Source organism: Scomber scombrus, chromosome 3, assembly GCF_963691925.1.
Source record: "Scomber scombrus chromosome 3, fScoSco1.1, whole genome shotgun sequence".
NCBI lineage: Eukaryota > Metazoa > Chordata > Actinopteri > Scombriformes > Scombridae > Scomber > Scomber scombrus.
The window spans coordinates 19102426-19128021 of NC_084972.1; the positions used below are offsets into that span (position 1 = coordinate 19102426).

General features: G+C 38.8%; 1 protein-coding gene across 1 annotated transcript in view; it reads right to left on the bottom strand.

The window, feature by feature from the left end:
- Positions 1-25596, bottom strand: part of ca16b (carbonic anhydrase XVI b) — a 113368-nt gene that overhangs the window by 29127 nt on the left and 58645 nt on the right. The window contains exons 3-8 of the mRNA XM_062415420.1: positions 24204-24383; positions 14689-14837; positions 7803-7898; positions 5859-5925; positions 2529-2686; positions 983-1175 (exon numbers count right to left, since the gene is read on the bottom strand). Coding sequence (XP_062271404.1) covers positions 983-1175; positions 2529-2686; positions 5859-5925; positions 7803-7898; positions 14689-14837; positions 24204-24383 — 843 coding nt within the window. The remainder of the gene's footprint in view (positions 1-982; positions 1176-2528; positions 2687-5858; positions 5926-7802; positions 7899-14688; positions 14838-24203; positions 24384-25596) is intronic.

Genomic DNA, 25596 nt, shown 5'->3' on the forward strand with positions numbered 1-25596 from the left:
GAGTCGTAACATTGAGTGAATGATGAGCTGCATTCTCACAGGACAAGTTTTACCCAAAGAGCTCCTGAAGTTTGAATTATACCCATTATTCTGGTGATTTTAATCACTTATGAATCTGCTCTGTCAGTGATTTTACCGTACCAAAAAAGGTATTACCTTCTATGGTGCTATTCTATTTACTGACCTTCTGATTTAAGCTGCGTGCCATGAATGGGTCTCCATGCTGAGCTGCTCAATGAGCTTCCTGAATTTGCTCGCAAAGTGCTATCAAAGCTCTCATTAATAATTTTCACTGCAGCCTACATGATTTTTTGCCAGGAAGAAAATAGTGCTTGAAGACTGAAGAGTCTTAGTGAAAAAAATCATGTGGTAGTGGCCAAATCTATCATTTATTTGTTATGGACGAGGCAGATTTACATGGGGTTGAGAACATAAACATCCTCTGCATCTGTTCCAAATCACAGGAGTACCACAAGAAATACAAGTCCCATGAAATTAAATTTATATTTGAAGACACTAGCTTTCTGATAGTATCAATCTTATTTAAATAAATACACTGATAATTAAGGACATGTTACTTTGACACATTCATTCTATATTAGTATGACAGCAATATTGGACCACTGTGGAACCCAATTAGGACAAATTTTGGGGGAAGTACAAGAGCTAAATTTAAAATATTAATCAACTAGCTAGCTTGTGTCACAATCGTGGGTATGATTTTGGATAGCTTTTGAATATGATGTGGTGTTTGCTGACCTTATGCATAGCCTTAGCCTACACATATTAAGTAATACTAATACCAACTTATAATGGCCATGCTCTTACAGTAGTTTAAAGCAAACTCTTACTACTCTGAGAATTTAGGCTTAATTCACAAGAACTAATGAGAAGTAATAATCATAATTACAGGAGCTCCTTGGGTTAAACCAGTCAGGGTAGTGCGATGGTACAAATGACTACAGATGTAGCTTTACAATACCTCTCGAAGCCTCGGTGCCATGAGGGCTTCCCAGAACTTCAGTCAAATCTTTCTGCCATGCGTCTTTCACAGCCGACTTAAACACTTTCCTGTCGTCCAGCTCCTGCAGGGGCCGGAAGTTGTTCCTCAGGTGGTCCACAGACTTGACGTGATCCTGTTGTTCTGTTGTAAAGATGGAGTAAAAGGCCTCCAGCTGGATGGACAAAAATACAATAGCTGTTATATTGTTATGATGTTGTAAAGCACTTTGAGCTGCATTTCTTGTTTGAAAGCTGCTTTAAAAAAATTATCATTATTTTTATTATCATCATAATTATTATTATTATTATAGAAAAAAAATTAAAAAAAATAAATTAAAAAAAAAAAAAGAAATATATATATATATATATATATATATACACATACATACACGCACACACACACACACGTACAGTGTGTTGAATAAGATTTTATCATGCAGCACTGCATTTGTAAGCCACTTGCTGGTAGCTGACTGTTAACAACTGGAGCGCAGTATTTGAAAGAAACATTCACACCACAGGCACCAGCAGGCACGGACCTCAATCATCATCCTGGCTACCTACCGAGTTGTAACTTCTCAATGAGGCAAATTTGTGGCCATTGATCGCCATGAATGATCTCCTGCCGCGTGCAGTAATGACTACACATTACAGATACTGTGAAATCAATGTGTGCTATGCATGCTTGCAGAAATGAATTACAGGTTCATAAAGGACTATCCGTGAGCGTCACAAACATTGTGGCGGTGGTCAATACTCCTGCAGCAGAAGTCATTTCAGAACAAAAGATTTGTCCTCCTGCAGGTTGATAGAAATTCCACTGAGCCCTGCATGTTTCTATAGCACAGAACGCTCTGGAGGATATGCAGCTAGGTAACCCAAGAGTTGTATGTATAAAAGATGCAGCAAAGCACTGTGTATGGGATCAGCAAAAAGTGTGGGACATGATTTGGCATACATTATCTCTCAAAATCACAAAAAGGCAAAAGCAGTTGTAGGCAAGTTATTGTAAAGCACATGGATAAGTGTTGCTATATGCTATAATTTTCATGAAAAATGTTAAACCATTACTTCAATCATTTTAATTAATGAACTTGAAAAACATTAATCATATGAAAACCACTGTCTATGTGGTTTGAAACTCATAGCCTCCAACCAATGGCATGATATATGTATAAGAGCTGTCTCACACTTACTATCACTCAAAGGCCAGTAACTGGCTCGCCCTTCCTGCTTAATCATCCACTCTATGGGCAGTTATGGTTTCATATAAAGAGGAGTTGAGGAGGAACGAGGTAAAAGCAAGAAAGAGGAGAGGTAGATGAGGGGAAAAATTGCTTGTGCGTCAACACTATGTGACAGCAAGTGATCCACTGACTGTGTGAAAATGGGATCTGACTGTACATGGAGAATAGAGCTGTCCAGGCATGTGTGTGTGTGTGTGTGTGTGTGTGTGTGTGTGTGTGTGTGTGTGTGTGTGTGTGTGTGTGTGTGTGTGTGTGTGTGTGTGTGTGGACTTAACGCACCTGTGATTGGGACAGATACACAGGCCTGGAGAAGATGATCCACTCCACTACTTTACTGCAGGGCGGCGTGGTCAGAGAGCCCGTGTATCTGTAGTAACTGTCCACTGATGACGGCAGCAGATCCCTCAGGATGAATGACCTGAGGTTGGTCTCCTTTTCTAGGTAAAATAGAAGAGCATGGGATCAAAACGTGACAGTACACAAAAAAGTCTTCTGCACAACTATAAAAATACCTTATCTTTTACTCTTTAAAGATACAAATCCTGCATATCTAAGAGTCACATTTACACCGATTTTTTACAAGGTCATTTCATTTCACTCTCCCTGTGGCATTTTAACTGCTTTCCTGAAACCTCCACCAGTGGAATGGTGGTGGCAGGATTAAAAGCCTCTCCACTTGTTATCACTCTGGCCAGATCTCTGTACTCGGATGGGCTGAGATAGAGGAGCGAAGGGACAGGAGTAAGATAAAATGGCAAGCACTGACAGCTGATCTGAGGCTGGGTGGTAGCCTGTTCTGCTCCATGTAACAACTGTGGCATGGGCCACGGGGATTAAGACAGATCCAGATGATTACTGGAATTTGTTGTATCCTTTGATCAGTAGCAGGGAAGATCGTGTAAACCAAAAACAAACAGGAATCAGCCTGTGACCCAGAGGAAGATCCCTTTATCTCCTGCAAATACACTGTGTGGGCTCTGCAAGTGGGTGTGTTTTTCCCCTCTCATTATGATGTGAAAAACCCAAATAAAGCTGAGTTTATGTCACATCCAATCTCTAACAACTCATGACCTTATCTCAAAAAGAAAGAACCACCCCCCCTCCAAAAAAAAAAAAAAAACAAGAAAAAAAACAGCTTGAGGGTGTGGTTTCCATTTTGATATGGCTACTCTGGCCACTGGAAGCCTCGCCCCCATGCCTCATCTGTACTCAGAGTCAAATTCAGTATTCACAGCCTTTCTTCTCCCAGTCTTCAGACAGTGTACGTGCCCTATCGCTCATGGGCTGCCGAGATGCTGATGGATGGATGACTGTGGGATAACGAGCTAGTGGAAAACCAACCACCCTAACAGGGGGGGAGAGAGGAGCATTTAGCAACCAGCAGGAAGAGAGTCCAAAAAAACACCACACCCACACTTGCTCCCTTTCAGCACGGAGAAGAGAAATACTGGTGTTAGCACGAACATCTGTGTGGCTGCACAACACAGAGAGAAAACATTAAACAAGCCTAAGTCACTACAGCAATACTAGCAGCTCTGTGTGTGCTTTGAGCTAAACGCTAACATCAGCATGTTAACATGATCACAATTACAATGCTAACATGTACTGCACCATTTTTACCATCCTAGTTTAACATGTTAGCATGCCAGCATTTGCTAATTAGCACTAAACACAAATTACAGCTGATTGGAATATCATTAGTTTGGCAGATATTTGGTCATAAACCAGAGTATTAGATGAATGAAACTGTTCACAAAAAATGGGGGCATGATTGCCTTTCCTGAATTTCATGACATTTCTCTCAAAAACACATATGGAAAATGCATGCTGGTGCTAAAGGAAAAGTCAGGGGACCACCAAAGCAATATTGGGATTCATCTGTGGTTGTGGATACAAAATCACATAGCAATCCATCCAATAGTTAAGATATTTTAGTCTGGACTAAAGTAGTGGACCGGTCAACTGAAAAACCAGCAGACAGATTCCAAAAGTTCAGCCACTACTGCAGACTGAAGAAGATTCATAGAATAATCCAGTAAAAACCAATATATTTTGGCTTCATCTGAGTTATATAACAAAAGAACAGCGGAGCTTAAATACCTCTGTGAAATGAAAACTGCAGGTGAAACAGCCTCCCTGATGATAACAGGCCAATTAAGAAGCTAGTTATAAAGTAGCAAGTTATCCACTGCAGTAAATTGAATGAGATTTAAAGTTTAGAAAATATCCTTGAACAAAGTGACCCATTTTCTGATTCTGCGGCCAATTCACCCATGCTTTTAAAGAATCTCTAGTGGTTGCTAGTTGAGATTTTTTCTTATGGTTGTTCACTTTTTCCTGCTCATTTGGAAAGCTGTGAAAATATTTTTTCCCCCCCAAGAATCAACACACACACACACACACACACACACACACACACACACACACACACACACACACACACACACACACACACACACACACACACACACACACACACACACACACACACACACACACACACACACACACACACACACACACAGAGAGAGAGAGAGAGAGAGAAAGTGCACGTTGTCCATCTTCAAGATAGCACAAATAGTGAGTAATTAAGAAAGACTCAATGAAGCCCAGCGCCAGTCTTGTGAAAATGGCATGGGTGTAAGGAGTTACTCAGTGCTTCACTATATCCTCATCCATGTCCTTGTCAGTACATGATTATGCTCATATAAAGACCGTCAAGCAGCAGGTTGTAAAGCAAGTCAAACATGTCCATATAAACAGAGCTGCTGTGTCCCCAGCTGCAGTAAAGGATTACACAGTCATGCTAAAACATCTGCTTAGGGTCTGCATAAGTCATGCACGCAGTGAAGCCAGCACAACAGCGGTAATTTAAGACCATGAAGAATTGTGGTAGGGCATACAACACAAGACATTAATAGTCTCAATGTAAATATGAGCCTTTGCAAGAGCCAAGGTCCATGGTGGCTTGTACATGTAGATCTGAATCAGACAGAGAACAGAATGTTGTCTAATTGAGGCTCGGATGCAATTAATAGTTCTGTCTCTTTGAGTGAAGCTCCTTGGAGGTCTCTCACTATGGAGCTAAACAAGCAAGAGGGAGAGGTGGTGCCTTGCAGAATTTGTCTCCTTTTGAAGTTAAACTCTCCTCATAGTTTGTGTTTAGACTAATTTGCGATTAAAAGAATGAAGCCCAGTGCAGTAGAATACAAGAGCATCAATCTTTATTCTCTGGAGGCAGGGAGGAGCGCCATGTCTGCGCTGTCATGTAGAATTTACCTCTAGGATCCACCAAAACATCAACTACAGCACTGCTGGAGAGATTTGTAAGGGAGAATTGCTTGTTTAATATCCCACATCAACTTAATTCCTAGAGTAATCTTTCAGTGGAGATTTTCGCATAACAGGACTAAAGAAAAAAGAACAAAAAATCAGGGGACAATAATTAAACAAATCAAACTGTGGCGAGATGCAAACAATAATAAATCTATATAAATATTTGCAGACATATGTAAATACATTCATCACATGACATACTGTACTTACAATCAAATTGTTCTATATAAAGCAGCAAGAGTTTGTAATGGGAGTTACTTTCCCATTACTTACCATGATGCACTACTCTTTTCAAGCCCTGGATGATGGGGTCCACAGCTGGATTGTCTTTTTGCCCCAGCTGCAGGAAATGTCCAGAGACAAGGGATTACAAAAAGGGATTACAAGACCAGTATAATCATCATCTGACATAACAACTAAAGACGCTCAATATGAGCAAAATACCTGGGCTGGACGGAATAAGAGGAACATCTCTGCAATGCAAATACAATTTAATCTAGTAGCACTGCAACGAATATTAAATCATACATACAGTACATGTTTATAATGTAACATTTTTTGTGCAGATATATATATATATATATATATATATATATATATATATATATATATATATATATATATATATATATATATATATATAGTCATAGTATGTGTGTGTGTATGTGTGTGTGTGTAATATCTTTACTTTGTCCTATTGTTAATTCTACTTTGTGGAAAATATAAATTAAATTTCACACTGTAACATCACACTTCATTTCCAATTCTGTATTATACAACATCACCTTAGTATACAACACTGCAAATATACACTATTTACCCATTGCTTCTTGCAGTCTGTTTCTGTTTTGATGGTTAGGTTTTTATGTGACATTGAAGACATCTGATGATTTAATACATTTTTTAAGGCTTCTGTAGCTTGTTGCTATCCAGTGTGACCTCCAAAACTCCATGAGACCATTTGGCCATTAGCTATACTGTCTCCAGGGGACTAACACAGTTGTTGAGCCCCTCCTTATCTGTTAGACCTACTGTTAATTATTTGCTGTCACTGATGACTGACAATACCGTTCATCCCCACATTATAAAATACTTAAAGAAACAAGACTGGACAAAAACTGTGTTGGGATGCAGGGACCAATCTTCCTTTGCTCAACATTAATTCAGGTCAGTCCAAGGAGAATAATTGCATGGAACTGAATGCTGAATGTGGATAATATGCACACCTTAGAGGCCACTAATAGGCCTTTGGGGAGCACAGGAAGAAGTCATCTCATTGATTAGAAATAGTAAATCTGAGCCAATGTGTGTGTGCCCGCTTTCAAACCCTCACACTGTAAACTGCTATTCAGCGGATTGCATATGGTGATGCTAATTGCAGTAAGCAATTGGGCTGTCGGAACCCAGCGGAGGCATTTAGGTCCTCGTGCACACATGGTTCATCACTGTCTGAGAGTAGACCTACATTAAAAACACCTGTGTCCCCATTCCAGCCTGCCTCTGCCTGAGAGCTGACCCTTTACTATTAAGTTGAATGTTAGCGCGCTTTGATCACCTGTCATCAATTGCAAAGACACTGCTAATATAAATTACGATTGTAACAGCGAGAGAGACCCTGAACTTGTTGCCGCTGGTGTGTGCTTTTTCATAGTTCATAAATCGTGTGGGGTTTTTTTGTTTTTGTTTTTTTTAACGGTTAACAGGAATTAGAACCATTCTTGTCCATTAAGCAGCTATCTGCTCAGACCTTCAGGGGACAATTTGTAGTATCCCAGTAAATATACCACAGAACAAGAAAAATAATCAGCAGCCAAACAAACTTTCCTATCACAACACAGGTGCCAAAGATAATTTCTAATACAAATGTATCATTGACAATTCCATTTTTTTCTCTTTTCATATTTATTCACTCTACTTATTGGTTTTGTAAACTATTTCTACAAGCTGTTGTTAAGTACAATTTATGTACATAATCATTTTATTAGTAAATGGAAAAAGGATATTTCCCATCAAAGTAATGCTACCAATAACTAAACGTACAGTTGCGCCATGGCCATATTCCTCTTGAGGTGTCTTTCACGAGCTGTGTAACTCTTTGCAGAGAGAATATGAAGGAGGTAATTTTAAGCACCTTTTAATGTTCTTCTATGTGCAACCATGTGGTCTTGTTTTCATCAGATTACGTTTGCCTTGACTCTCGGTCATTGCGATACTTACCTCAAAGAAGACGGCCATGGCAGCAATGATGCGTCTTTCCTTGATGGCAGCGCTGAGGCTGTCGAAGTCATCTGAATTGTAAAGGTAGATCTGCATCTGGGATGGGGAAACAGAGTGTACACAGCTTGAGGAGTGGACAAGGAGAACGAACCATGCTACCATCAATCACTTGGACACACTGCTGAGGAGCTGATGAAAACCTGTTTTGAGGGGCATAAAAGAGGGTGTATTTATCACTCTCATAAATTTCCCATAATCTGTGTCATTTCTTTTTGTGTTCTGCCACTCCTGGAGGATGCTAGAGAAATACAGCATCCCATTCCTCAGGGCTACTGTCCTCGCAGAGACAGTAGATGAGCGGAAGAACTGTAGGAACGTGTGCTTTTCCTGTGATGAGATCTAACAGAATGGAAAGCCTCTAATCATTGCTCACAATTACCTTATTTCACCCACAACACTGCTTCTGATTTCGCAACATAGCCTAGAATGCGTGGATTTAATGTGAAAACCATCATTCAGGGAATATATCATACCTGTCGAAAGATTTTTCATTTCGAAGCAGACATATTATGGTCATGCTGATCAAAATCAGCAACTGATTCTGAAAGTAGCAATTGGGGAGTCCATCATCCCAGTGTCGAGCCTCTTTAAATTTAAAAACCCTTTCATGTCACTGAACCGAGTTAATTGGCAATAAGAAAAGGGTCCTAGATGTTGATTTAATTAAAGGGTATGCCTGCCTTTTTTTCTTTTTCAAAGGGAATTACGAGAAACCCCCGACTGCAATTGGCTATGCTGACAACAGACACAAAAAGTCAAAGTAAGTAAGTATATAAATAAGGATCATTCCATTAATGTGTACCACAGGCTTAAACCAGGTACAAAATGACTCAATCCAGATAATTTCAGTTAATCAGTTTCCTGCGGAGTTCCTTTAACTGCAGCCTTTAATGGAACTAATTTGTTGTCTGAGAACTCAGCAAGAAAGAGCACTGGCCATTCATCACCCTTCAGATGTTATTAACTACATTACCCAATTAAGCTGGCCCCCTCAGGCTTCATTTACTCACTGAAATTGGCTCAGTGACCTGCTCTTGTTAACAGCACACTTTGGAAAACATGCAATTCAATTATCAAACAGTTTCATAGCAGCCAATAAAAATAAATGTTGCCAAAAGCGATCTGAATCACTTGATTGCATGGTTCATTTCACTTTTGTATGCTTTTGAGATCTGACACAAAAGCTCTTGTTGAGTTAAACTTTGTCCATCACTGAAAGCTGTTGATTTTTAAGCAGGACAGACAGGTGACCAAGCTGTGTCAAGACATCCATGTTCATGCATGTTTGCTTTTGCTGGCACAAAATTGATCATACTGTTGTAGTGAGAATTATGTGAAGACACATTTAAAAAACAATAACGGACGACAGCTTGCGAGGAGCCAGAAGGAGGAATGATGAAACTGAACAACAATAAAACCTTATTTGTACTTCATAATTTACCTTCACGTTGTCCACATCTCCTGAGCTTTTTCGTTGTTGTCTGAATTTAGTTTACAGGCCTCAATTTGTGTTTTTGTATTTCATCTCAAAGTGAGTGCAAACACAAGTGATGAAATCTGCTCTGCATTCCCAAACTTCCATTTAAGCACAAACAGGTGAAAAACAAAGTCATGTTTGGCATGATTTCCCAAGATATGCGAGATATTGAAGCACAACAAGAACACTGCAAGAAATAAGTCCATGTGTGTGAGGAGAGATCTTCGATTTATCGATGCAGCACAAATGTATTCTTCCTTTATTAATATATTCCTTACAACTGTGCTGCAACAGCATTTTCTTAAAAGGAACTAATTCAAAATGTGTCTTTTTTAATGCAGTATGATTCTCTCACTCCAAACTAACACACAAGCATCTACCTTATCCTTTCACTTAAGCTCCTACAAAGTGCTAGATTACTCATTTTCAAGAAGAACTTCAAAGACAATGACAAAGGACAGCAAAAGACAGTGGACAGTAAATGCAGATATACTGTGCTGCATTGAAAATAACCGTTTTGCACATTTGAATTTTTACACTGATCTAATGCTAGTGGGGCTGAGTCCACCTTAATTCATCTTTCCTGTCAGTGTTGCAGTGTTACACACGACATTTAGCATTAATATGAATGTTTAAAACCTGACAGTGTTTGTCTCTTGTCAAATGGCTCCATTTAAAAAACATATTAACTATGTTGATCATGTGTTACTGTTGCTATGACAGTTGTCAATAAACCATAAACACACATCTTGCCTTATTGCTGAACAAGAAGCAGCTCTATCCCCGTGACTCATCTGAGACTCTCGCTATGTGCTCTCATCCAAGTTTATTCTGCAAGAAGACTTTCAGTGCTTTTCTTTCTCAGAAATGTACTGTACCGTACACCCACTGTGACACTTATTCATATGTCAGCTGCACTGTGTGCAAACCAGTACCCTTCTAAGGTGTGATTTGTAATCCATGTATAATTAATCTAACCTTTGTGGCACCCTTATATATTATTAGAAAAGCTCTCCCCATGGTACCCTGAGGAGGGGAGGGGGGTCCACTGTTTCATTTTTCATTGTGCGGTTTGAGCAAACAGGTGGTCCATCTATCGATTTCCCCACTTCACTCTCATGAAAAAGACTGCGGTTAGATTAATGTCAAGCTCAGGAGCCATGGGCCGAGCAGCCCCTTGGTTTTTTACACATGGCCATGTTACAAAGGTATAACACAGTTCATTGAATTTGTCGTTTCCCCCTGTACCCATGTGTGAACTATATTTGTGTGTGTTTTCATGCTTCTGGGTAGGTGGGAACACTTTTTCCCCACTGTAAGAGTGAATGCTTCATGCAATGTGTTATATGCAACTCAGGGCTGAATGTGACTGGTTTGCAGTGGAGAGATAATTAGACAGCAGATTGGAAAACAGTCTCTGTTTAGCAGAGACAAATAAGCCCTGGAGCTCAACCTCCAAGGTCACGCTGCTCATCTCTCGAAGAACAAAACGTATATACAACAAAACAAAAGCCAACCTATGATATCACCGGCTACATCATTCACAAACATTTCTAAACATGTAGAGCTGTGCTACACACACCGGGTCAGAGGTAATATAATCTCAAATACATCAAATTCTGTCGAGGCATAAATATGAAAAATGAAAATGCCACGTTTTACAGGATGGAATTGTTAAATGTCCGATGGCTACATCCTGCATAACCATATTTTCCTTCAAACATTCATTTGATTTCATTTTCACCTCCTGATCCACAGTGTGAAATAATACATCGTGTTTGATACATGACTTATTGATAAGGTGAATCATTTTCAAAAAAGCGGCCTTCACACTCTGTGCTCTGTTTCTGTATATGTGGTGTGGAGTATGTACATTTTGAAATATCTCATAATCCACTTTACTTTGCTGATATTTGGATGGAATACTGCCTCTTGTAACTTGCTTTAGGAAAAGTCATTCATTCATTTGATTAATTCAAATTTGTGTTCTTGCATGATGTGTAAAATGTCCAAATCGTGAAAAAAGAGGTATTGCAATATGCAGAAAAAGGTTGTTTTTAAGTCAAAAATCAACATAGATGGTAGCTGGCTACATTAAGCTGTTTTGAGTTACGACAGTCCTGTAAACTGTGACATGATTAGTTTTACTACGTGTGCATCTGCTGCAGTTTACAGGACTGTCGGGACTTTAGGTGGCAGATAGCTGTCTTTGGCTATCGTGTAGGGAATTTAACAGTTGCATCTACAAGGACAGACCGAATATGACTCTGCACACTGAACCGTGCTCTCGGTTTGTGTTAGCTGATGAGGTATCATCTCTGGTTACGACAACTGAAGTTATTGGAGCCTACTGTTTCTAGAGTCTACTTTGTACGGTTTGTCCCTACCTGCTGGGTAGGTAATGCTAACCAGCAGCAGTGCAAATATCATGCTGGCTCCTTGTAAAGAAAAACAATCAGCAGCAGATCCATTAGTGAGCAGACCTTTCTGTTCTGCCTGTGCTGAAACTCTACTCTTAATAGTTGAAGCATCTGTTACTGAAAGTCAATAGCTGTGTGGGATAACCTGTATTTTATGCGTAATGATGATAGCCTTGCAGGTGGTACAGCTCTTTTATTATTCTTATCGTCTTAAAAAAGTATGATCTTTCAAGGCATCATTTTGCAGGCAAACAAAAACGACCCCAGGGAAGAGCTTTAATTTCTTATAATACTTCTCTATGGTGTTATTTATAAAACTTTAATTCCAATCATACTGTATGTTGAGTCAATCCTGTCTGTTGATTACCCTTGACATATATGTTAAGAGAATAAATCATACAAGAACAGGGTCACTGTGCCTTCAAGTTATGAAAAATATTCACGTCCAAAATGGCCACGCTCCATTCACAATCGCTACCATGCATTCAGTTGCATTCAGTTTAAGATGTCAGCCTCTTACCAAAATATATACAAATTCAATGTATAAGCACCAACAGGCATCCCTAAAAATAGCAAAACCTTTGTTGCATGTCAAACCTTATCCCTGCCTCTGCTTCCTGTCTCACTGCACTTTCAACTGTCATGACAAAAAATGACAAAGAATGGTTCAGTATTTACAAATCATGATGTTCCTTATGAAAAGAGCATCATTCTTTCAAACACATTATGTGTAAGACCCATATTTTTAACAGAGGTCGATCCACAAACCTTGGATTACACAAAAAAACCTGCTGTGTTACAAATCTATATTTCATACCTATCAAATTATGTATGTTGAGGGTTACATTTTCTTGTTCTTTCTCAGCTTTTTCTAATAGCTGCCCAAATTGGTCATTAAAGTGAATTCCATTGTCTTACTGCGTTTAGAAGCACACTATCATAGGAACCATATGCACAACAGCTTTATAATGGCTGTATACAATCCGGTGCCCTTTAACACTACGATGAACACGAAATGATGTGGTGAAAAAATAAATCTAATTACAATACTCAGCCATTCAGCATCAAAAGCCGTGCCTGCAGAGAGGGCTCCAAGGAACAGGGCCGAAAAACAAACACAGGAGGACTCTAGCTGCGTGTTTGGAGATAGGACAGTGAGGCACACTAACAACCATTTCCTGTGTTCATGCATGGTTATATTTACACTAATTATTAAACATATGACAGTATAAAGGGGGTAAAAACATTTTATATAACCACCACAAAATGTAAAAGTATGACACATTGTTGTGCCATTGTTTTAGGTAATGAATGGTAATGGCACTGTGAATGATTAACATTTGAAAGGCACTTAAAACTCATTCCCTGCACTACATTAAAAGAGTGGGATTTCTGCTTTAATCCACGGGCCAGAATAAATAATACCAAAAGGCTTCACACGTAATACCCTTTATATCTGTGTTACAAGAGTCGGTGATGTTCATTACTTTCTTATTTTCTGCTTTCCTTTATTACTCGCAGTCTGTTCTCCTTTTGTTGCTTTAGTCTTGAGAACAGTGTTGTAACCTTGAAAAAAAAAAACATGTTTGGAGCAAGAAAAGTAACAAAATTATTTTTCAATGTTCTTTTCAAAATATTTAATCTTTTCTACAGAACTTCATGTTTCCCCAACATCTTTGATTCAGCTTGCACTGAAGTGGTAACCTTGCTACTGAATGGAAAAAAAGAATATAATATATAAGATATGATTCATTATTGATAATGGTGAACAATGATTTTGCAAAACTTTGAAGCATTTTATTGTCCTAGAAAACTTAAAAACTCTAAAAGTTTTTAAGGGCTACTCTGGTAAGTTTGTATTGCACTTCCATGCCACTGAAAATCAAAGCAGCAAATATTCAGATTTCCCAACTTTTAGTCCTTTGAAGCATTTGGGGTATGCTCCAAAAACGTCTGAATCCTATATTTCCCATACTACAACTCAAAAGGAGCCTTATCGTTAGACTGCCTAATAAATACCCACAAGTTTCCTTTCAAACTCCACACCCCCCCACTATGTAATGCAAGCCCAAGCTGAGATAACCCCTGATGACATCATTTGAAGACATCATCAGAGGTTACCTTCTCAGTTGTTTCTGCTTTATTGTTGTTGTTTTTGGCAAGAAACTGACTTTTATGTGTCAAATCTTTGTTGTTCCCCTTTAAAATGATCAGTTATGCCCTTCAGGAATATGTATGTCTATTAAGCTCTAAGGTTTACAATACTGCAAAACTAACTATAAACAATGCATTGAATCAATTAAAAACAAAGAAATACTGTAGCCACATTTTAATGAGGTAGTTTACTTTATGAAAGAAACTTATTTTAGTTTAATTTGACTTTTGAGTGGATCCATTTCAGCATCCTTTGAAAGTCTGAGTTTACCTCGAGGTAACTTTTTTATTTATTATTCATTATTATTTAGCTTGCATCCTCTCTATATAGTTCAAGAAACAAAAAAAAAGAAAAAAAGCTTCCTCCAGTGGTCTGAACAGCCTTCAGCAATGAAACCAGCAGATTCTTGGAGATGAAGTGAAATTGGACTTGAAATGGGAAGTATGGATATGCTGCCCCAAGTCTGCAAAAAATGAGCTTGTAAAGACTGAGATATTAATCAGATTCAGCCTGATCAGCAAGCAAAAGTGCATTTTAACTTTCATCTTGGTATTAATGGCCTCAGTTAAATACTTCAGCATTTTCAATAATTACATATCTATTTGCTTGACAAGATATTACACAAATAGTTCATGAGGAGTTATAGGTTGTTGCTCTCTAGCTCATCTATCTAAACACCACAGTAACTTGCCGATTCTCTCGCTTTCAGCATCGACCCTCGAGGCCCCATATTGCACATTTGTCATAACGGCTTGTAGCGACAGGATGCTTTACCTCTACAGGGAACCTTCTGCCATTTACGCTGTGTTCTGAGCCTGCTGATCCATTACTCTGGCCCCAGTGAAACTCCATCTTCTCAGCCTTAAAACGCCCAGGCAGCCCAGCACCTCTTACAAAGTAGTCGTCCTTCAGAAGAACAGCAACTGGAGACAAAAAGGGATTAAAAAAATGAATTATTGAATGAAACAAAGAAGGAAAATTAAGCCCACTCATGCAACTGCAGCGAAAAGATTACTAATCAAGAACTGATTCAGCAGATGCCTAGAGCAGCAGTGACAGTCCCATCATCGCACAATCTCAACTTAATTCTCATTATCCCAATTTTCATCTGTTTCCTTTATTTTTTGTAATGACAGTTACCTTATTATCCCAAAATAACATTTAAATTATGTGGTGATTATTGTTTTTTCTTGCTGCAAGATGATGTGTATTGTTATGAAGATAAAAAAAGATAACTCTACTTGTCTATAACAAAATGACACAATTCCACTTCTACCTGCTTTAGGTCTGGGACGCTGTGGTGAACAGTTTTAGATAAGCCATTCTCTCCCTAACTTGTTGCATGGTTCACTAGGAAAAAATAACTGGTATTCACCTTCTTTGTGATCTTTTACATGTTAGCTTTTTACAAGGCTGTAATGCCAACACTGATGCTGCAGGATAGCAGGCAACTATTTAAAACTATTCTATTTCTCCCATTAAAGATTAATGCCAATCTTTGCATTGCTGAAGGTTTCTTCAGTGACATACTGGTTTAAAATTGTGAATTGTTTTGTTTTTGTGATTGTTATTATTTATAGAAATGAATGTCTAACTATTTACAGTAACAATGTTTCGACACTATACACAAAGACATATGACTTTAAAACTATGACTTGATCTTTTTTTCATTTTAATTGTGTAAATACTTTGTTTTTTTAATTATGAATAATTTATGTATCAGATACAATCAACTACTGAGTAAATGTAAATGCTGTAAGTGTAGAGAGAAATGTAACAATATGTTTAATCATATAACAAATGTCAAATCCATCCCCTGACAAGCACTTGCTCATATTGCCTCAGGTTTCCATCATTTTATATTTGCTGTTGAAATTATTTCTGAAGAGCATGTCCTCTGAATATCAATAGCCACAGTATTGGTCTCAAATCTAAACCCAACTGTGAAACCTAACATGTTAAGAATTACAAAATGGTCTATTCCTTATTCCTTTTAATTCTTTTTAGGTCAGGGGTGGGCAACTGGCAACCTGTTGGCCACATGTGGCCCCCATCCTCACTCAGTGCGGCCTGCAAGTCAATTTCCAAATATCAATTAAATTGTTGATTTCACAGGCATACTGTAGGAAGCAAGCTGGCCATTTGACCACATTTGAACTGGATCCCAACTGTAATAATATTGTCCACTGATAGAGGGCACTCCCTTGAAACATAGCCAAGCAACTGTCTGTTCTCACCCACCAGGCCTTTCCCACAATGACGTATGAAAGAGACATGAGCGGCCAAAAAAGACAACTAGACCACGAGAACCGTGTCTTCCAGGCAAGGTGGGAAACAGATTATTCTTTTTTTTGGAATTCAAAAGCAAACCTATGTGCTCAGTATGCCTGGAAACAATATCAGCCATAAAGGATTACAACTTGTGGTGCCACTGCAGCGCTACGCACAAAGACATATATGACATGTACACTGGAGCTGCCAGAGCCACTATCATCATCAGCAGAGCTTTTTTTTTTCAAAGTCATGACTACACACAAGTCCTCTCCCAAGGCATCTGATGCTGTTTCCCTTTAGCTTGCTAAAGCAAAGAAGCCCTTGTCAGATCGGGAAACAGTGAAGTGATGTTCAGTAGAGATCGATAAAGCGAGGAATTGGTCTTTGAAATGGTCTCTCTCTCTTTGAGGTGCAAGAGGAGTTATTGAAATGGGTGTCTCTTTGCATGACACTACCCAGGGCTGGATGTTTTCAACGCCAGTAAAAGTGTTGTAAGTGAGCATGGGGGAGTGGCATTGACTATTAAATACTGCACTGCATCATACAGTACATCAAGTGGGTAACATTATTGCCAGTTAACTATTAATATATCAGTCAGAAAAACTTTATTCATTGCTTTGTTAAAAATTGCAAACACACAGGAAAGAGAGAGTAAATAAGTAAAAAGGTAGGTAGGTAGTAATAATGATAAATAAACAGGTAGTAAATAGAAAAATGTACAAATGCAAATGTTTAAAAGGTAAAGTGTAAGGTAAAACTGCAGTATGGACAAAAATGGAAACTTGCAAACTAGATTAATAGTAATTTAACAGTAAATTTACTGTAATGTACAAAGGTAAACTGAATGAAAAGTGTGTCAACAGTAAATTAACATAGTTTTACTGCAGAGTATTGATATACATGTGCCAAAGTAAGTGGTTTTCAGTCATTTGAATCTAAGTTAGCACTAGTAGCAGCAGATTATGGAAGCTGTAAAAATGAAAAATGGTTATGAATGTGGGTATTCTTTAAGAGATTCTTTTTTAATCACAGGCTACATTCTGTTTCATTTTGATCTTACAGGATGCCCTCTATGTCAAGACAATGAACTTCAGCCATGTCATGGATTTGGTTACCGAGGTAACCAATCTCATTTGAGGGGGGAACAGGACTCTAAATCATAGGAAGGTTGTAGCCTTTTTGGATGAAGTGAACTCAGCTTATGGGGATTTACAGATGCACACTGAGATCAGATGGATGAGCCGCGGGAAGAGCATGGAGGTTTTTGTGCCGTGCACGGAAATCCCTTTGGAGAACAGCATTCAATGTGATACAAGTGCTTACTGCAGTAAACTCAGGGATAAAGATTTTCTCTAAGACATGGACTTCCTTACAGATATTACCTTGCATCTTAATCACCTGAGTATGAAGTTACAGAGAAAAGGCCAAACTGTGTAAACTAGCCCAGTTCAAAAGGTGCAAAGATTTCCCTGAATGTGAGAAAAAATTTCTCAAGTACAGGGGCGTCATAGAATCACTGCAGCTGAAGTTCAAGGATCGCTTTCAAGATTTCTAAATCATGCAGTCACGAATTACATTATTCACTGACCCTCTCTCTGCTGCTGTCAGTGAGTAACCCCCAGAGTTGCAGCTTGAACTGTGTGAACTACAGTCAGACCCCTTCTTTCAAATAAAGCACAATGAGAGGGGAGTTTCATTTTAGAGACCACTACCAGAGTCCCGCTTTCCAATGCTCGGGGATTTTGCACTCTCAATGGCCAGCATGTTCAGCACATCAAGTCAAAAAAGAGAAATAGGCTGACAGATTACACTCGGTTTCAGCTCATGCAGATTAGATACCCAAATATTAACATTGACATTGAGGCCACAAGTATCTCATTAAGACAAAATTCATACTAACCCACCTGCAGATGAGGGTCAATAGTTTTTGAGATAATGTGTGCTTATTTGAAATATGTCATTAAATGGAAAGGAAGAGAAGAAATGCACCACAAACATGATTTTTTTGTTGTTATTTTTGTTGCAATTTGTTATTGTTGTTAACTTTGTACCATTATTCAGGGTTTCCCACAGCACTTTACAGCTTAGGTGGCCGCCTAAGCAACATACGCCTTCCGCCTTAAAGCGATGGGTTCGGCGTAATTTCGACCTAGCCTCATATGCACCATGAGGTCTATGTAATCACCGCCTCAGCCCTTTTTTTTCATTTGGTCGCAAAATAGTGGAGTTAGAGCCATCAGCCGAATGGCTTAGAACAGGGGCTAACGGAACCACCAGTGTATTTCGTAAATGACCCCACTAATAATGCCTGGATTGTTATCAAACTTCTACAGTAGTACAAATAGGGTCTTTACTCATAAATCCATTCATTGGAAAGTTTGTAAGTACACCAGGAGTTTATTAAAATAAACACTTACCTGATGGCTTTTACTCTGCTGCTACTGCTAAAGCTGTAAACATCTTGCGCGATCACTGAAATACCATGTGGTTACGTGAGATCCCGCACAGATCTCTCCCTCACATTGATGATGATACAATGATTTATTGGAATTTTAGACAAAGTTACAGAAAATATTGTGCATTTACTAAGGCAGTATTAAAACTCTTGCACAATTTTAAAACTTTTAAAACTCCAATAGCAACAGTTCAACTCTATAACCTCAAAAAATAGCTACTTTTCAGAATTATTAATCAAAACATGCAGAGGACAAAATACCACAGCTCTGCTTTTTTTGTTGTCGGCCTAAAGTCTACTTTCCTTGTAATGAGCTTCATCACTATGCGCGTTTTAAACTCTGTAGTTGCTCTTGCAAGGTTTTTTTTCTTCTTTCTTTTCTTTTTCATCCCCCCCAAGGGTCGTACAATTTAACAATTAATAGTGGACCATGTAATCCTCCTTCTGATGTCAAAAGAGACATCACTGCTGTTATGAGGTTTTCAACAGCAATTTTGTTTTGCCTAAAAAGTTCTGCTTTTCATGAAAGCAAACATTTGTACATGTACTCTGCGGTGTCATGCAAGGGTGAGTTTAAGCTGTGTTACTCCTCCATTTTTCCATGGCATCTGAAATGCCATCATGACAAGGCAGATTTCCATCCGTCTGGTGTTCTTGTTGAAGTTACATGTTAATGTACAGTGCCTTGCAAAAGTATTCATACTCCTTGAACTTTTCCACATTTTGTCACGTTACAACCACAAACTTAAATGTATTTTATTGAAATTGTATGTGATAGACCAACACAAAGTAGCGCATAATTGTGAAGTGGAAGGAAAATGATACGTGCTGTTCAAGATTTTTTACAAATAAAAATCTGAAAAGGATGGCGTGCATATGTATTCAGCCCCCCTGAATCATTACTTTGTCTAACCACGTTTCGCTGCAATTACAGATGCAAGTCTTTTGGGGTATGTCTCTACCAGCTTTGCACATCTACCTACTGCAATTTTTGTCTATTCTTCTTTGCAAAATACCTCCAGTTCAGTCAGATTGGATGGAGAGTGTCTGTGAACAGCAATTTTCAAGTCTTGCCACAGATTCTCAATAGAATTTAGGTCTAGACTTTGACTAAGCCATTCTAACACATTAATATGCTTTGATCTGAACCATTCAATTGTAGCTCTGGCGGTATGTTTAGGGTCGTTGTCCTGCTGGACGGTGAACCTCCCTCCCAGTCTCAAGTCTTTTGCAGCCTCTAACAGGTTTTCCTCCAGGATTGGTCGTATATAGCTCTGTCCATCTTCCCATCATCTCTGACCAGCTTCCCTGTCCCTGCTGAAGAAAAGCATCCCCACAGCATGATGCTGCCACCACCATGTTTCATGGTGGGGACGGTGTGTTCAGGTTGATGTGCAGTGTTAGGTTTCCGCCACACATAGCGTTTTGCATGTAGGCCAAAAAGTTCAATTTTGGTCTCATCTGACCAGAGTACCTTCTTCCACATGTTTGCCGTGTCCCCTACATGGCTTGTGGCAAACTGCAAATGGGACTTCTTATTGCTTTCTTTCAACAATGGCTTTCTTCTTGCCACTCTTCCATTAAAGCCAGATTTGTGGAGGAGCTTCTCTGACTAATGCTTTCCTTGTCTAGCCTGTCAGTTTAGGTGGACGGCCATGTCTTGGTAGGTTTGCGGTTGTGCCATACGCTTTCCATTTTCGGATAATGGATTGAACAGTGCTCCGTGAGATTTTCAAAGCTTGGGATATGTTTTTATAACCTAACCCTGCTTTAAACTTCTCCACAATTTTATCCCTGACCTGTCTGGTGTGTTCCTTAGTCTTCATGATGCTGTTTGTTTACTAATGTTCTCTAACAAACCTCTGAGGCCTTCACAGAACAGCTCTATTTATTCTGAGATTGAATTACACACAAGTGGACATTATTTACTAATTAGGTGACTTCTGAAGGCAGTTGGTTGTACAGGATTTTATTTAGGGGTATCAGAGTAAAGGGGGCTGAATACATATGCACGCCACACTTTTCAGAGTTTTATTTGTAAAAAATCATGAACACCACATATAATTTTCCTTCCACTTCACAATTATGCGCTACTTTGTGTTGGTCTATCACATTAAATTTCAATAAAATACATTTAAGTTTGTGGTTGTAACGTGACAAAATGTGGAAAAGTTCAAGGGGTATGAATACTTTTGCAAGGCACTGTATCTATAACCCTTAACCACGTCTACATTTGACATCATTAGCCAGATTAGACTCGGTGCTCTGTCGGCTGATCCCCCCCCCCCCTCCTCCCCCCGTTACAGGGGGATTTAGTCAGCCTCTCTGGATGAGGACAGCCCACTTTTAATCGTATCACAAAGCAAACCAAGAGGATGAGCATGTGTACAAGCAAACACAGACTGTCAGCAAACACAGATGACATGATGAACAAGCTGTACAGAGAGAATGGATGAAATCGAGGTAAGTGAAATGGATCAGGAAGCAGGAAAAACTGTGAGGGAAAAAAAAAGAGGGCGAGATCCAGAAAAAGGAGGGAAAAGACAAGGAGATCTGAAGAGAGGAGAACCTAGAAGAGCCTAGAGTGATGAGGGATGAGCTGAGCCCCTGTCGTGAGGCTGGAAAGAATCTGCCAGCAGTATTAATGTGCCAGTGCTGCTTAAGCTGAGGGCCCACAGCAAGAAGGAAAGGGTTTTAGATGCAGGAGATTTTTTAAAACACAAAGCATTGGGTCAAAGTGAAAATTGGTCTACACCGAGATAAATGTACCCATCACATCATTTTGCAATTCAACAGACATAAACATTTACAGATGGTAATAGAGATGGTAATACATTCCTGTTACTGCTGTTGTTGAAGTAGTGTAATCCTGTGTGCAACATGAGGAAAGTCAAGGAAAGGGGATGCTAGCTGGCCCTGGGAGTTTCATTAGAAATGCGGCCCTGGGTGTGTTTGAACCCTCCAACAGCAGAACAGGAATTAGAAGCTAAGCCAAAAAGACCTTGAATCACAGCCTGTGAAAGAAGGGGAGTGTGTGTGAAAGTAAATCCTTGATCAATGCAAATGTCTCTGGGGCTTTCCGATACCTCATGAATTTGCTTGAGAGTTGTTTGAAATTTAACTAAGAAATGTTTTGTTGAGGAACACTGCTTGAATGGCGTCCAATCGGCTCGATCTCAAAGCAGGTCAAGCCGCGAGGGAACCTTGTGGAATCAATCGCAATGAACTTTTAAGATCTGTTCACTGAGTTCTTAATTAAAACATTGACTTTTAAATAGTATGAAGGAAGCCTATGTGTGAAGGATTCGAATAGTTTGACTTCAACACATATTAAAGGCAGTATTAAAGGAAAAAAAGACACTATGCCAGATGGTAATGCAGGTCAATGAACATAATAAACTGTAGAAATTACATACATTTGACATCTCCAACTATATTTCATATATGTTGTGTCTGTAATATATATGAGGCAAGGGATAACTCAATTGCAAACAAGCAGCTGAAACGTAAATGTCCATCAAGCCTGCTGGATTTCAGTTACACCAGTAAGAGAAATATTTAGTGACACTGGGAAAAACATTATGTTGCCGTACTTGCAAAAGCTTTTCCCTTTGAGACTAAACATTTGAGACCAGTAGCACTCCCTGCTACATCACTCTTCTGTAGCAGTCCAAGGAAACAAATGAGGAAACCAGAACGAAATAATCCTAGTCTCTTGTGTGATGTATGATGTGTGAAACACTGCAGCTAATACAAGAGGATATACTGCGTGGGTGAATTTTCATCATAATACGACTTATTTTGATGTTAATACCGCACAATGAGCAACCGCAATAATAGCGTAAACACTTCAACCATCTTTACCTGAGTGCTATCAACTGTCATCATGGTGCTGTCAACCTATGCCACTCTCACCACAGCTGATGGCACATACTGTACTGTAGATGAATGACATTAAAGACTTCTGCTCAGCTCCTGAGGACTCGAGTGCTGTGGCAACCACACAATGATAACAATGGGTTTCAAAACACTCAGTAAAATATGAAATCACAGTTTAACGAATTTCACACAAATAACAAACAAAGGTTTGGTATGATGATTTGGATACAGAAAAAATCATCAAGGAAGACAAATACCACTCAGAAGGCCAAATATTCACTTGGAAAACAACACATCACATTGAAAGCTCAGAAATTGTTTTCTGAGAACATGAAGGGCAAATAAAATGCAGTCTTGAAAAATAAAATTTGAGCAAGGTTTACTCAGTGCTTTTGACTTTGTTCTCAGCTTTGACTTGGTTAGCTCATAAGTTAACAATGAGCTAACTAATTAATACACCAAAGAGCTACTGTAACAAGCTGCAATATGACCATGGTAGACTGAAATTTCTTGTAAACTAAATGCCCACATGTATCTTATTTTTGAATGTTAATGTCAACAAAGTTGCTTTTCAACCAAAAATGTTTCAGAACATCAGTGAAGTCTACCCTACACTTCAGATAGCTAATTAGGGAGTAATAATGAGTAGTAAAATTATAATAAATTAGTTTCACAATACTATGGTGTGAATTTGCCAAACACTGAATTGACCTCTTCTAAATTTGCATAATAACAATTTTCATCATTTTCACAGTGCTAAGCAATCTAAAATTCCCTCTGTACTGTATGTGCCCAAATTTACAAGCCAGCCGTGTTATTTCCATCTTTGTAAATAAGCAGCCCGAAGCATTGCTCAGCTGTCCCAGTGGCCTTGGTTGTCATGGAGGCTAACAACTCTCATTATGATCAAATGCAAAAGATGACACTACTCTCAAAGAGACACGGCGCCAAAAGCGGGGGAGATCAATTAAGGTTTTCACACCAGTGGTTAACAGATCCACTGACAGAAAACAGAAAATAAATAAATAAATAAAAACAATAAAAAAATCACGGCAATGGTTTGAAATAGTTAATTGAGTAACCTTCAAAATGTTTCTGTAAACAAGGCAATGCAGGCTGAGAACAAACAGAAAGGTGAGAGGCGGAGTGATGAATGAAGGCCAGCTAACAATGTTTATAAAAGATCTATTAAAACCACTGATACATTTTCAAGAACAGTGACAGACTCATTACTATCATATGTGATGAGTTTTGCTATATTGAAACATTAGACAGGTTTTGACATTCACCATTGAAAACACATAAAATCAGTATGGGTTCTATGTTTTGTTCCAGGAGATCATGACATGGATAAAATGATCTATCATGGCGTTCATTATTTTATATTTCAATGTAAATTTATATCATGGGGCAGTAGTTTGTTTTTTGTTGTTCTTTTTTAATTAATTCAATTAGTGTACATTTAATAGATGAAATAACCGGATGAGAATGTCTATTTTGGCGAATTGAATGAATAAAATACCTGGGAAAAAGGTACTTCATCACATGTGCAACATTGTCTGCAATGGTGAAATACATCCAGAGATATTAAAGGGATATTTATTACAAGTTAAAGAGAGAAGTAAAACTTGTTTTTCTGATGTGATGTACAGAATAAAAACATAAACTCTATAGTGCATACCTGTTTTTCCAGTGTTTTTCATGGTGGTCTGGTTAGAGGACTCAGTGTTGAATTTGTCAAGTACCAGCTCCTGGTACTCCTCCGAAACCAGAGCTTGATTATCTGCAATGTCCACAGGAGATTGGTTCTTCGCAGCACATTCTGGGTACAAGGTTGCCCAGATTCGAGGTCCATGGTTTCCTGCAGAAACAGAGGAGACAAGACCTTATGAAAAACGTTGACTACTCCCCAGAAATCACCTTTGTCTAAGGATACTGGCTTGAATGCACACAGAATTAGAAACACTGGGACAATATTACTGCTTGAGCAGCAGCCAGGTTTCAATATGCCCTTAACGGAAATTGTGAGAAAGAGGACAATGATTCTTTCATATTCATTCAGCTGCAGTGCCCTCTAAACCCTTCCAACAGCTGGGAAAACATGTAAACACAATGAAAATTCATCATCCGGCTACAGGCAATTCCAGCGTTAATTGTCCATATAGGATATAAATATCTAAATGAGGCATATTCCTACAGCGCTACACCTACTGAAACTGAGCTGGGAATGTTAAAAAAAACAATATTATACCAAATAGCCTATTCAATAGAAAATACTCCACGTTAACAATTCATGTGCAGTGTGTGCTGCAAACTAACTTCCTGTAGAATCCCCATCCACTGTCTGCTCTTTTAATCCTCTATCCCCTACAGTGGCGCTTCTACAAAGGAATAATCCACAACCGACAGGGGTCCCCTTGATCTCTTCTCGGGTACAATGGGCCAATGCAACAACAAAAGCTGAGGGATCAGGGGAACAAGGAAGCATGCATGGTTTTTAACTTTTCTGGGTTAACACAATATTCATGATCCCATTCCCTACAGATATAGGGCAACATTGCTACTGGCTCATGAAAAAGATATGAGAATACCTCTTTACTAAAACACCCTGGATGAAGGGTGGCTTTATGTCTTGCTATGTATAAACACCTTGCAGCCAAAGACACTGTGCTCAAATCCCTCGAAAAAGAAAGCGTGATTCAGGATTATTTTTGAAATATTGAGTGTTATACCACATCAACCAGAGAACAATCATAAACATGCACAGTGGGGTGTGCAGACACATAAACAGACATAATGTCATTCATCTCTCTAATGAATATGCCTCTAGATTTGAAAAAGAGTACACTAAACACTGTAAAGCCCCTGGAATAATCTGAGATGTGTCCGATGATTTAAATTAAGATCAATGATGTTCTAAACACCACCTGTAAGATTATGGATTGATAAGATTTGGAAATGTTGGAATTGATTTGAGCTGCATTTCTGACTAATGACTGCATTAGCAAGCAGGATTAAATTTGTCAGTCATGGCTTTAGACTAACTAATATGTCTGTTTCAGTACAGCTGCAAT